General features: G+C 45.0%; 1 protein-coding gene across 5 annotated transcripts in view; it reads left to right on the top strand.

Annotated features, from left to right (window-relative positions):
• LOC124020220 (trafficking protein particle complex subunit 10-like) overlaps window positions 1-12,886 on the top strand; it is a 36,041-nt gene extending 23,155 nt beyond the window's left edge. For 3 of the 5 annotated variants that reach the window (XM_046336994.1, XM_046336500.1, XM_046335818.1), the window contains 8 exons: window positions 1,705-1,863; window positions 2,519-2,748; window positions 2,969-3,069; window positions 3,680-3,806; window positions 6,735-6,899; window positions 11,559-11,754; window positions 11,887-12,081; window positions 12,271-12,886. In XM_046336994.1, the coding sequence (XP_046192950.1) occupies window positions 1,705-1,863; window positions 2,519-2,748; window positions 2,969-3,069; window positions 3,680-3,806; window positions 6,735-6,899; window positions 11,559-11,754; window positions 11,887-12,081; window positions 12,271-12,518 (1,421 nt within the window). In that variant the 3' untranslated portion in view covers window positions 12,519-12,886. Of the gene's footprint in view, window positions 1-1,704; window positions 1,864-2,518; window positions 2,749-2,968; window positions 3,070-3,679; window positions 3,807-5,699; window positions 5,880-6,734; window positions 6,900-11,558; window positions 11,755-11,886; window positions 12,082-12,270 lie in introns of those variants that run through there. The other 2 variants (XM_046337414.1, XM_046337876.1) reach the window with 2 other exon arrangements.
• Window positions 12,887-14,577: the final 1,691 nt, after the last annotated feature.

The following is a 14,577-nucleotide window of genomic DNA, read 5'->3' as shown; positions in this document are numbered from 1 at the left end:
ACCTGTTTGAACTCGTTACCTGTATAAAAGACACCTGTCCACACACTCAATCAAACAGACTCCAACCTCTCCACAATGGACAAGACCAGAGAGGGTGTAAGGACATCAGGGATAAAATTGTTGACCTGCACAAGGCTGGAATGGGCTACAGGACAATAGGCAAGCAGCTTGGTGAGAAGGCAACAACTGTTGGCGCAATTATTAGAAAATGGAAGAAGTTCAAGATGACGGTCAATCACCCTCGGTCTGGGGCTCCATGCAAGATCTCACCTCGTGGGGCATCAATGATCATGAGGAAGGTGAGCGATCAGCCCAGAGCTACATGGCATGACCTGGTCAATGACCTAAAGAGAGCTGGGACCACAGTCTCAAAGAAAACCATTAGTAACACACTACGCCGTCATGGATTAAAATCCTGCAGCACACGCAAGGTCCCCCTGCTCAAGCCAGCGCATGTCCAGGCACGTCTGAAGTTTGCCAATGACCATCTGGATGATCCAGAGGAGGAATGGGAGAAAGTCATGTGGTCTGATGAGACAAAAATATACCTTTTTGGTCTAAACTCCACTTGCTGTGTTTGGAGGAAGAAGAAGGATGAGTACAACCCCAAGAACACCATCCCAACCGTGAAGCATGGAGGTGGAAACATCATTCTTTGGGGATGCTTTTCTGCAAAGGGGACAGGACAACTGCACCATATTGAGCGGAGGATGGATGGGGCAATGTATTGCAAGATCTTGGCCAACAACCTCCTTCCCCCAGTAAGAGCATTGAAGATGGGTCGTGGCTGGGTCTTCCAGCATGACAACGACCCGAAACACACAGCCAGGGCAACTAAGGAGTGGCTCCGTAAGAAGTAGCTCAAGGTCCTGGAGTGGCCTAGCCAGTCTCCAGACCTGAACCCAATAGAACATCTTTGGAGGGAGCTGAAAGTCCGTATTTCCCAGCGACAGCCCCGAAACCTGAAGGATCTGGAGAAGGTCTGTATGGAGGAGTGGGCCAAAATCCCTGCTGCAGTGTGTGCAAACCTGGTCAAGAACTACAGGAAATGTATGATCTCTGTAATTGCAAACAAAGGTTTCTGTACCAAATATAAGTTCTGCTTTTCTGATGTATCAAATACTTATGTCATGCAATAAAATGCAAATTCATTACTTAAAAATCACAGTGTTTTTCTGTATTTTTGTTTTAGATTCCGTCTCTCACAGTTGAAGTGTACCTATGATAAAAATTACAGACCTCTACATGATTTGTAAGTAGGAAACACTGCTGATTTTGCAGGTTATAAAAATACTTGTTTTTCCCACTGTATAAGGACTTTAAAATGATTTATGCTTTATACTTTTACTTGTTCTTTTGATACTTAAGTATTTTTAAAACCAAATACTTTTAGAATTTTACTCAAGTAGTATTTTACTGGGTTACTTTCATTTTCTGTTATGGTATCTTTACTTTTACTGAAGTCTGACAATTGGGTACTTTTTCCATCACTGCCCATACTGTGTTTTCCTTGTCTTAAGTGTGTTTTTACCCTTTGTCCTATATGATTTTGATATATTTCATTGCTGTTTTGTGTAATGCAATTAGTTTGTTTTTCTTATATATTGTATGTTGTTGTTTTTGTGTTGACTGTCATGTATTGTAAATGTGAAATACAATGTTTGAACGGACCATTTTCAAAAACACACACTGTCTCTGTCTCAGACCAGCTGCTGGCAGGCCTCCCCCAGAGGGCAAAGGTCAGGCTGCAGACAGGTCACTACACTGTGAAGAAGGGAGACGCCCTGCAGCTCACTAACATAGACAGCATGCCCATCCTCACCTCCTCCTCCTGCCCTGCTACCATCCTCAACAGCACTGCAGGTCAGAACAGAGAAATCGTGAGAAATTTTCACATATGAAATTTGGTTCCCTGGTTCGGTATCCTGGAGCGTTTCTACAAAAAAAATATAGAACTCTACAAAAAAATATAGAATTCTAAAAAATATAGAACTCTACAAAAAAACACATTTTGCTTCCACAAGCCCTGAAAATAACAGTTTCAGGATGTGATTTGCAAGACTCATATTCTACATGATATTATTAGCAAGCTAGTTTGTTTACAATGAACGAAAAGTTACATGCGAATTGCGATGCCTGCGTCACAATACCTGGCACTCATTTCAGCCAGTGTTCGTTTGCAGATAAACCCTCACTACTATCAGCAGGGAACAGGTAACCTGGGGAAAAACAACACCTAGTATTCATTACATGCTTTATGGCTCGGATGAGCACACTAAATGCTCCGGGATCTGGATTATACGGGGGAGGGGGGGAGGGGACATGTCAAAGCACCCTAAATTGTATCCTGATCCTAGCTGTAGTTTTCTGCTCGTCCGTGTCTTCCTTCTCAACTTAGTTCCACACCAATCATCCTTCCTCATCCCTCACTGAGTCTCTCTCTCTCTCTCTCTCTCTCTCTCTCTCTCTCTCTCTCTCTCTCTCTCTCTCTCTCTCTCGCTCTCTCGCTCATCTGCAGAGCGTGTGGATGAGAGTGTTCTGTTCATCAAGTCGTCTGACAAAGTGACCAGTATCTCTCTACCTCCCACCCCACCCTATCACACCCTGGAGTTTCAGCTGGAGGTACTGTGTGTCATCCCTTCTGATCCAGTCCGTCCCGAGAACCAGAGACTCACAAACGGAGAGATACACCACCGGCCCCGGAGCTACAGCCACCCCGATAACCACATGACCGCCATCAACCAGAGGGTACTGAGGACAGAGATATGTTTGATCTTGTTGACAGCAATGCAGGATACATAATGTAGATATAGTGATTTTTCAATGACTTTCATGATTTGTTATGCATTTCGTCTACATTGTCAAGTGAAATATTATTTTTCTTAATTTATAAATAATTGGATGGCTTATTTTGAATGGAGACGAGTAACATATTCTGTCATTGTCCGTCTCTGTTTTCTGTGCACAGATGTCTGTAGACTGTCCCTGGTCCATCTACTCCACTCCAATATCTCTCACCTTCTACATCCCCTTTAAGGCCAAGCACTCACTATTATCAGCAGGGAACAGGTAAACCCTCACTACTATCAGCAGGGAACAGATAAACCCTCACTACTATCTATCAGCAGGGAACAGATAAACCCTCACTACTATCTATCAGCAGGGAACAGGTAAACCCTCACTACTATCAGCAGGGAACAGGTAAACCCTCACTACTATCAGCAGGGAACAGATAAACACTCACTATTATCAGCGGGGAACAGATAAACCCTCACTACTATCAGCAGGGAACAGATAAACACTCAGCAGGGAACAGATAAACTATTATCAGATAAACCCTCACTACTATCGGCAGGGGAACAGATAAACCCTCACTACTATCAGCAGGGAACAGATAAACCCTCACTATTATCAGCGGGGAACAGATAAACCCTCACTATTATCAGCGGGGAACAGATAAACCCTCACTACTATCAGCAGGGAACAGATAAACCCTCACTACTATCGGCAGGGAACAGATAAACCCTCACTACTATCAGCAGGGAACAGGTAACCTGGGGAAAAAACAACGCCTAGTATTCAAATCTTAACTTATGAGGTCCGGGGTACTGCTGGTTTTCTGTTTGTAGATCCGAAAGAATTTGACCCTTTGACCGCTACCCTTTGACCTGACTCACAGGAAGTACATCCAGGTGTGTCTACAGAACGTGTCAGATGTGAACTTTCACCTGATGGACCAGAGGCTAACAGAGAAACATCACGAGTCTTCTCTGGAACTGCAGTCCCTCAACACTAAAGCACAACAGGTAACTTAACAATGAACCATCAGAAGAGGCAGACGCTCTGACAAGTGTCAACAGCAGCAATATTCCAATAGCCCTATTTTCATCACAGATTTAAGACCTTCACTTTTGTAAGTTTCACTTGATGTAAGGTGGTTATCTCTCTCTCTCTCTCTGTATAGTTGGTTCAGTGTGTGGTTCTCTCTCTATATACACTGCTCAAAAAAATAAAGGGAACACTAAAATAACACATCCTAGATCTGAATGAATGAAATATTCTTATTAAATACTTTTTTCTTTAAATAGTTGAATGTGCTGACAACAAAATCACACAAAAATGATCAATGGAAATCAAATGTATCGACCCATGGAGGTCTGGATTTGGAGTCACACTCAAAATTAAAGTGGAAAACCACACTACAGGCTGATCCAACTTTGATGTAATGGCCTTAAAACGAGTCGAAATGAGGCTCAGTAGTGTGTGTGTGGCCTCCACTTGCCTGTATGACCTCCCTACAACACCTGGGCATGCTCCTGATGAGGTGGCGGATGGTCTCCTGAGGGATCTCCTCCCAGACCTGGACTAAAGCATCCGCCAACTCCTGGAGAGTCTGTGGTGCAACGTGGCGTTGGTGGATGGAGCGAGACATGATGTCCCAGATGTGCTCAATTTGATTCCGGTCTGGGGAACAGGCGGGCCAGTCTATAGCATCAATGCCTTCCTCTTGCAGGAACTGCTGACACACTCTAGCCACATGAGGTCTAGCATTGTCTTGTATTAGGAGGAACCCAGGGCCAACCGCACAAGCATATGGTCTCACAAGGGGTCTGAGGATCTCATCTTGGTACCTAATGGCAGTCAGGCTACCTCTGGCGAGCACATGGAGGGCTGTGCTCCCCCCCAAAGAAATGCCACCCCACACCGGTCATGCTGGAGGATGTTGCAGGCAGCAGAACGTTCTCTACGGCATCTCCAGACTCTGTCACGTGCTCAGTGTGAACCTGCTTTTATCTGTGAAGAGCACAGGGCGCCAGTGGCGAATTTGCCAATCTTGGTGTTCTCTGGCAAATGCCAACCGTCCTGCACGGTGTTGGGCTGTAAGCACAACCCCCACCTGTGGACGTCGGGCCCTCATACCACCCTCATGGAGTCTGTTTCTGACCGTTTGAGCAGGCGCATGCACATTTGTGGCCTGCTGGAGGTCATTTTGCAGGGCTCTGGCAGTGCTCATCCTGCTCCTCCTTGCACAAAGGCGGAGGTAGCGGTCCTGCTGCTGGGATGTTGCCCTCCTATGGCCTCCTCCACGTCTCCTGATGTACTGGCCTGTCTCCTGGTAGCGCCTCCATGCTCTGTCAGACACAGCAAACCTTCTTGCCACAGCTCGCATTGATGTGCCATCCTGGATGAGCTGCACTACCTGAGCCACTTGTGTGGGTTGTAGACTCCGTCTCATGCTACCACTAGAGTGAAAGCACCGCCAGCATTCAAAAGTGACCAAAACATCAGCCAGGAAGCATAGGAACTGAGAAGTGGTCTGTGGTCACCACCTGCAGAACCACTCCTTTATTGGGGGTGTCTTGCTAATTGCCTATAATTTCCACCTGATGTCTATTCCATTTGCACAACAGCATGTGAAATGTATTGTCAATCAGTGTTGCTTCCTAAGTGGACAGTTTGATTTCACAGAAGTGTGATTGACTTGGAGTTACATGGTGTTGTTTAAGTGTTCCCTTTATTTTTTTGAGCAGTATATATAGTTGATGTGCAGGAAGCAGTGTGTGGTTCTCTCTCTATATATAGTTGGTGTGCAGTAAGCTGTGTGTGGTTCTCTCTCTCTCTCTCTCTATATATATATATATATATATATATAGTTGGTGTGCAGTAAGAAGTGTGTGGTTCACTCTCTCTATATATAGTTGGTGTGCAGTAAGCAGAGTGTGGTTCTCTCTCTCTATATATAGTTGGTGTGCAGTAAGCAGAGTGTGGTTCTCTCTCTATATATATATAGTTGGTGTGCAGTAAGCAGTGTGTGGTTCTCTCTCTATATATATAGTTGGTGTGCAGTAAGCAGAGTGTGGTTCTCTCTCTATATATATAGTTGGTGTGCAGTAAGCAGAGTGTGGTTCTTCTCTATATATATATATATATATAGTTGGTGTGCAGTAAGCAGAGTGTGGTTCTCTCTCTCTCTCTCTATATATATATAGTTGGTGTGCAGTAAGCAGTGTGTGGTTCTCTCTCTATATATATAGTTGGTGTGCAGTAAGCAGAGTGTGGTTCTCTCTCTATATATATATAGTTGGTGTGCAGTAAGCAGTGTGTGGTTCTCTCTATATATATATAGTTGGTGTGCAGTAAGTTGGTGTGCAGAGTGTGGTCCTTCTCTCTATATATATATAGTTGGTGTGCAGTAAGCAGTGTGTGGTTCTCTCTATATATATATAGTTGGTGTGCAGTAAGCAGAGTGTGGTTCTCTCTCTATATATATATAGTTGGTGTGCAGTAAGCAGTGTGTGGTTCTCTCTATATATATATAGTTGGTGTGCAGTAAGCAGAGTGTGGTTCTCTCTCTCTATATATAGTTGGTGTGCAGTAAGCAGAGTGTGGTCCTTCTCTATATATATATATAGTTGGTGTGCAGTAAGCAGAGTGTGGTCCTTCTCTATATATATATATATAGTTGGTGTGCAGTAAGCAGAGTGTAGTTCTCTATCTCTATATATAGTTGGTATGCTGTAAGCAGAGTGTGGTCCTTCTCTCTATATATAGTTGGTGTGCAGTAAGCAGTGTGTGGTCCTTCTCTCTATATATATAGTTGGTGTGCAGTAAGCAGTGTGTGGTCCTTCTCTCTATATATATAGTTGGTGTGCAGTAAGCAGTGTGTGGTCCTTCACTCTATATATAGTTGGTGTGCAGTAAGCAGTGTGTGGTCCTTCTCTCTCTATATATAGTTGGTGTGCAGTAAGCAGAGTGTTTACTGCGTATGGGATGTGAGGTGGAAGGAAAACATGCCAGTCTGTCTACAGTGTGTGTTCTCTGCCAGCTTCTCTTCTGCTTCTGAGGAAGTCTCAGCCTTCAAGCCCTACCACTACGAGTTTCAACTGGAGAGAGTGACAGTGAGTAGCCTAAGGTACCTGGTACCTACCTGATCCTGTCAGCTTAAAAGGCCCAGTGGAGTCAAAGTTCTGTTTTTATTGTGTTTTGTATCATATTGTACAACAGCTGATGAAACTAACACTGTAAAAGTGTGAAACATTTTCATCTGTGTTATTTCCTGGTCATTTCTGATTGAAAATACAATCTACACAGGTCCTACTAATCAACAGATTTGCATTGGGTGGAGTTTTAGCTTGCCTGGCGACATCACCAGGCCATATAAGTTAATAGACCAATAACAGAGTTTCAAACCTCTCTACCAATAACAGCTAGTTTTCAGGTTCCATATTCCTCCCATTAGGCTCGTCCAATGATGCTCCTCATTTAGACCACTCCCAGACAGTCATAGCGAAATGATTGCTTTAGCTTTTTGCTAAACAGCTATTTTTAATTTTTTACTGTGTTCCACTCTACGTCTGTGTTCCACTCTACGTCTGTGTTCCACTCTACGTCTGTGTTCCACTCTACGTCTGTGTTCCACTCTACGTCTGTGTTCTACATCGGTGTTCTCCTTTATATCTGTGTTCTACATCTGTGTTCTAGTTTATATCTGTTCTACTTTATATCTGTGTTCTAGTTTATATCTGTGTTCTAGTTTATATCTGTGTTCTACTTTATATCTGTGTTCTAGTTCCGGCGCCGACTGAGATGGCCGCCTCGCTTCGCGTTCCTAGGAAACTATGCAGTTTTTTGTTTTTTTACGTGTTATTTCTTACATTAGTACCCCAGGTCATCTTAGGTTTCATTACATACAGTCGAGAAGAACTACTGAATATAAGATCAGCGTCAACTCACCATCAGTACGACCAAGAATATGTTTTCCGCGACGCGGATCCTGTGTTCTGCCTTACAAACAGGACAACGGAATGGATCGCATGCAGCGACCCAAGGAAACGACTCCGAAAAAGAGGGAAACGCGGCGGTGTTCTGGTCAGACTCCGGAAAAGGGCACATCGCGCACCACTTCCCAGTATTCTTCTTGCCAATGTCCAGTCTCTCGACAACAAGGTTGATGAAATCCGAGCAAGGGTGGCATTCCAGAGGGACATCAGAGACTGCAACGTTCTCTGCTTTACGGAGACATGGCTTACTGGGAAAACGCTATCCAGGGCGGTGCAGCCAACGGGTTTCTCCACGCATCGCGCCGACAGAAACAAACATCTCTCTGGTAAGAAGAGTGGAGGGGGCGTATGCCTCATGACTAACGGGACATGGTGTGATGAAGAAAACATACAGGAACTCAAATCCTTCTGTTCACCTGATTTAGAATTCCTCACAATCAAATGTAGACCGCATTATCTTCCAAGAGAATTCTCTTCGATTATAATCACAGCCGTATATATCCCCCCCAAGCAGACACATCGATGGCTCTGAACGAACTTTATTTAACTCTTTGCAAACTGGAAAACATTTATCCGGAGGCTGCATTCATTGTAGCTGGGGATTTTAACAAAGCCAATCTGAAAACAAGACTCCCTAAATTTTATCAGCATATCGATTGCGCAACCAGGGGTGGTAAAACCTTGGATCATTGTTACTCTAACTTCCGCGACGCATATAAGGCCCTGCCCCGCCCCCCTTTCGGAAAAGCTGACCACGACTCCTTTGCTGATCCCTGCCTACAGACAGAAATTAAAACAAGAGGCTCCCACGCTGAGGTCTGTCCAACGCTGGTCAGACCAAGCTGACTCTACACTCCAAGACTGCTTCCATCACGTGGACTGGGACATGTTTCGTATTGCGTCAGATGGGAATATTGACGAATACGCTGATTCGGTGTGCGAGTTCATTAGAACGTGCGTCGAAGATGTCGTTCCCATAGCAACGATAAAAACATTCCCTAACCAGAAACCGTGGATTGATGGCAGCATTCGCGTGAAACTGTAAGCGCGAACCACTGCTTTTAATCAGGGCAAGGTGTCTGGCAACATGACTGAATACAAACAGTGCAGCTATTCCCTCCGCAAGGCTATCAAACAAGCTAAGCGTCAGTACAGAGACAAAGTGGAATCTCAATTCAATGGCTCAGACACAAGAGGCATGTGGCAGGGTCTACAGTCAATCACGGACTACAAGATGAAATCCAGCCCAGTCACGGACCAGGATGTCTTGCTCCCAGGCAGACTAAATAACTTTTTTGCCCGCTTTGAGGACAATACAGTGCCACTGACACGGCCTGCAACGGAAACATGCAGTCTCTCCTTCACTGCAGCCGAGGTGAGTAAGACATTTAAACGTGTTAACCCTCGCAAGGCTGCAGGCCCAGACGGCATCCCCAGCCGCGCCCTCCGAGCATGCGCAGACCAGCTGGCCGGTGTGTTTACGGACATATTCAATCAATCCCTATACCAGTCTGCTGTTCCCACATGCTTCAAGAGGGCCACCATTGTTCCTGTTCCCAAGAAAGCTAAGGTAACTGAGCTAAACGACTACCGCCCCGTAGCACTCACTTCCGTCATCATGAAGTGCTTTGAGAGACTAGTCAAGGACCATATCACCTCCATCCTACCTGACACCCTAGACCCACTCCAATTTGCTTACCGCCCAAATAGGTCCACAGACGATGCAATCTCAACCACACTGCACACTGCCCTAACCCACCTGGACAAGAGGAATACCTATGTGAGAATGCTGTTCATCGACTACAGCTCGGCATTCAACACCATAGTACCCTCCAAGCTCGTCATCAAGCTCGAGACCCTGGGTCTCGACCCCGCCCTGTGCAACTGGGTACTGGACTTCCTGACGGGCCGCCCCCAGGTGGTGAGGGTAGGCAACAACATCTCCTCCCCGCTGATCCTCAACACGGGGGCCCCACAAGGGTGCGTTCTGAGCCCTCTCCTGTACTCCCTGTTCACCCACGACTGCGTGGCCACGCACGCCTCCAACTCAATCATCAAGTTTGCGGACGACACAACAGTGGTAGGCTTGATTACCAACAACGACGAGACGGCCTACAGGGAGGAGGTGAGGGCCCTTGGAGTGTGGTGTCAGGAAAATAACCTCACACTCAACGTCAACAAAACTAAGGAGATGATTGTGGACTTCAGGAAACAGCAGAGGGAACACCCCCTATCCACATCGATGGAACAGTAGTGGAGAGGGTAGCTAGTTTTAAGTTCCTCGGCATACACATCACAGACAAACTGAATTGGTCCACTCACACTGACAGCGTCGTGAAGAAGGCGCAGCAGCGCCTATTCAACCTCAGGAGGCTGAAGAAATTCGGCTTGTCACCAAAAGCACTCACAAACTTCTACAGATGCACAATCGAGAGCATCCTGGCGGGCTGTATCACCGCCTGGTACGGCAACTGCTCCGCCCTCAACCGTAAGGCTCTCCAGAGGGTAGTGAGGACTGCACAACGCATCACCGGGGGCAAACTACCTGCCCTCCAGGACACCTACACCACCCGTTGTTACAGGAAGGCCATAAAGATCATCAAGGACATCAACCACCCGAACCACTGCCTGTTCACCCCGCTATCATCCAGAAGGCGAGGTCAGTACAGGTGCATCAAAGCTGGGACCGAGAGACTGAAAAACAGCTTCTATCTCAAGGCCATCAGACTGTTAAATAGCCACCACTAACATTGAGTGGCTGCTGCCAACACACTGTCATTGACACTGACCCAACTACAGCCATTTTAATAATGGGAATTGATGGAAATGATGTAAATATATCACTAGCCACTTTAAACAATGCTACCATATATAATGTTACTTACCCTACATTATTCATCTCATATGCATATGTATATACTGTACTCTACAACATCGACTGCATCCTTATGTAACACATGTATCACTAGCCACTTTAACTATGCCACTTTGTTTACTTTGTCTACACACTCATCTCATATGTATATACTGTACTCGATACCATCTACTGTATGCTGCTCTGTACCATCACTCATTCATATATCCTTATGTACATGTTCCTTATCCCCTTACACTGTGTATAAGACAGTAGTTTTGGAATTGTTAGTTAGATTACTTGTTGGTTATCACTGCATTGTCGGAACTAGAAGCACAAGCATTTCGCTACACTCGCATTAACATCTGCTAACCATGTGTATGTGACAAATAAAATTTGATTTGATTTTTTTATATTTGATTTGATTTGATTTTTAGTTTATATCTGTGTTCTAGTTTATATCTGTGTTCTACTTTATATCTGTGTTCTACTTTATATCTGTGTTCCACTTTGTATCTGTGTTCTACATCTGTGTTCTACTTTATATCTGTGTTCTATATCTGTGTTCTACTTTATATCTGTGTTCTACTTTATATCTGTGTTCTACTTTATATCTGTGTTCTACATCTGTGTTCTACTTTATATCTGTGTTCTACATCTGTGTTCTACTTTATATCTGTGTTCTACTTTATATCGGTTTTCTACATCGGTGTTCTACTTCATATCTGTGTTCTACTTTATATCGGTTTTCTACATTGGTGTTCTACTTCATATCTGTGTTCTGCAGGGTTGGGGTCAATTGGAATTAGTCAGTCAATTCAGAAAGTAAACTGAAAAGTAGAAAATCTGTTTTTCACTTCTTTTAAATTCAAATCAGTTCCTGAATTCAAAATGGAGCCCAACCCTGGTGTGTTGTGTTGCAGACACTGTACAGTGTGAGGGCAGAGATCATGCCTGCGGCTGGTCAACAAAACTGTCACTCTGGCTCCCTCTGTGGGCTGGAGATGTCCATTACACGACTGGCTGAACCTGATGATGATGATGAGGAAGATGGAGGGACAGAGGAGAAAGGGCAGACAGAGACAGAGGAGGTCTGCTCCACCAAGCTAATGTATGAAGGTAAGTGTGCATCAACTCAGGAAGTGGGTTTACTTCAAGTGATGGATTATAGTTGTGTGTGTGTGTGTGCGTGTGAGTGCGTGCGTGTGTGTGCAGTGAGCATATTAAACCCATTTCTGTTCTTTCCCCCAGTGGCAGACAGCAGCAGTAGCTGGGTGGTGTATGGCAGAAGCTCAGGGCTGGTGTCCATGCCAGCGGATGCTAATGCCAACCACAGGGTACAGGTTGAGTTGATGCCCCTGTTCGCTGGCCACCTGCCATTCCCTGACATCAAGGTGTTTAAGTACCTACCTCCCGGTGCCAACTCCGCCAGCCAACCTGAAACAGGTGAGTCCTACCTCCCTTCTTCAGGCTCTCTCCTCCTCTCACAGAGGTTTGACTCTCACAGGGCTAAATCCTAACTTGTGTATATTGGATATTCATGCAAATCAACCATTGAGATGAATGTATGTTTTTAAATGTTTTTAATTATGCATTGTGCCCGGTGCTAACTCCCCTTTACCCTTCTGTTCACAGACGGCTGTGTAGAAAACGACATCCTCTCCCTGATGGACCGGCCTCTGGATGACCAGGGGGACACGGCCAGCTTCAGTAGCCAGGGAAGTGTCCACTCTGTGGGCAGCGGGGAGCAGCAGTCCAGGGTTCTTCACATGCCCCGCCTGGAGCCCTTCAGCCCGGGACAGGTGTTCAACCACAGCCAGGGATGCCAGGTCCTGGTGCTTCCCTCTACTGATGACCACGTTTTGGAGATCAACGCTACGTGACCCTGGCGGTTGGTCAACACCCACTACCATCACCTCTTGCCCCAGACCTCCTGTGGGGCTCCGCTGTTCTGGAGCTCTTAAGTTTGGTTGGGACCCAAAAGTAGCTGTTCTAAGATCAGACTATGGACTCTGACTGTGGGCTCTGCTAGCTGGACTAGCCCCCGAGCCTGGAGCGAACACAGTCACATCCGTAGAGCCCTGATGAACTAGACACACCACAACCTGCTGATGTGTCGACATGTGTTTTCCTTCTCTTCTTCAGACTGTGTTTTGGCTCAGTGAATAGATCTGTGTTTGACTACTTGTTGACATACTAAGACCTTAGCCAAGGCAATCTTGTCCTTCCTTTCTGTATTAAACTCAAATGCAACAAAGACCTGAGTATAGTAAAGTGTGTGTGTGTGTGTGTGTGTGTGTGTGTGTGTGTGTGTGTGTGTGTGTGTGTGTGTGTGTGTGTGTGTGTGTGTGTGTGTGTGTGTGTGTGTGTGTGTGTGTGTGTGTGTGATACTGATGTGTGTCTCAGCTATGTACACGTTCCTGTCTCCTTCTGGCCTTTCACCATTCTCACCAAACCCACAGTCCATAACTAACATGTGTAGTTACACTGCCCTCATCTGACCACTGTACATACTGTTATGGAAGTAAATTTACAAAAGCTGAAGAATATAAGCATATCCAGGTACTTTCCACAGGTGCTGGAGTTGTAGGCAAACTCACTGAAAAACAGAAAGGAAAACGCTGCTCGTGCTGCCAGGTGATATTTATTTATAACCATTAGGTCTTCATATATATATATAGGAGCAGTACTCAGTGACATCACTTCCTGAAAAAGATGTATTACATAGTTTCAATTCAATTCAAATCTGGATTCAGCTCTAAACTGTACTCAGGACTAATACTATTTACATGTCAATTCTAATCTGGATTCAGCTATAAACTGGATTCAGGACTACTACTATTTACATGTCAATTCTAATCTGGATTCAGCTATAAACTGGATTCAGGACTACTACTATTTACATGTCAGTTCTAATCTGGATTCAGCTCTAAACTGTACTCAGCATCCTAAAGTCCATTCACATCTACCATAACTAGATTGTAAAAAAAAAAGTTTTTTATTTAACGAGGCAAGTCAGTTAAGAACAAATTCTTATTTACAATGACTGCCTTCCCCGGCCAAACCCTTACCCGGACGACGCTGGGCCAATTGTGAGCCACCCTGTGTGTTAGAGTGGATGGTTGTCTGTGTGTGTGTGTGTTGGACTCGCTGGCTGTAGGTGTGTTTGGAGTGATGAAGATGTGTCTTGTCACCTGCTGCTGTTGTCCAGGCGACATACACAGTGAAGGCCCAGAGCCATGTCAGCCGAAGGGTTGACTTCTCACTGAGAACACACACAGTCAGGACTAAGTCAAACTATGCATAGCAGTACTTCAGTAGACTGAGGAGTAGCATCCAAAGCTTTTGCAGCAGAGATCAGATATAGATAGCATACTGACTATCAGTAGCGATTTTAGCAAGTAAATCTTGGTAGGGCAAACAAACAAAAAGTACTTGGGGGATGCATGCCAGCAAAGCCACAACACAACACTAAACAATACATTAATTGCACTATAACAGTGACAAACGGTGGCCACAAACTGTTAGGACCTACATAAAGCTGTCCCCAACAGCAGAGTCCCAACACTTTACCGGTGCTACACCGGTCGTACAGCGGAGCCTTGTCTGGCATCGAAGCAGTTCATTCAGTCTCATTTACTGCCTTTAAAAAAAACATAGCTGATGTGGCTGACTTGCTTCAACCAATGTGGTTTCTAATGACAATTAAGATCTACAAACTATCGCATAAAGGGCTAAGAGGCAATCCGTAATTTCGATTAAGACATTAATGAGTGAGCTAGGACAGACATAGTTAAAATAACTATTTGTTCAGAACTTTGAAATGTACAGTGACATAATTCAGAGCATGGGCCGTTCTTACAGAGTTCTCCCTGTACACCAAGTCAGAACCGTAGGATAAATAAAGGGAATATAATCAGACAATGAAAGCTCTTACAATAT

This window comes from Oncorhynchus gorbuscha, linkage group LG01 (genome assembly GCF_021184085.1).
Source record: "Oncorhynchus gorbuscha isolate QuinsamMale2020 ecotype Even-year linkage group LG01, OgorEven_v1.0, whole genome shotgun sequence".
NCBI lineage: Eukaryota > Metazoa > Chordata > Actinopteri > Salmoniformes > Salmonidae > Oncorhynchus > Oncorhynchus gorbuscha.
Note: the sequence above shows the minus strand (reverse complement) of the source record. Positions and strands in the feature narration are given on the sequence as shown.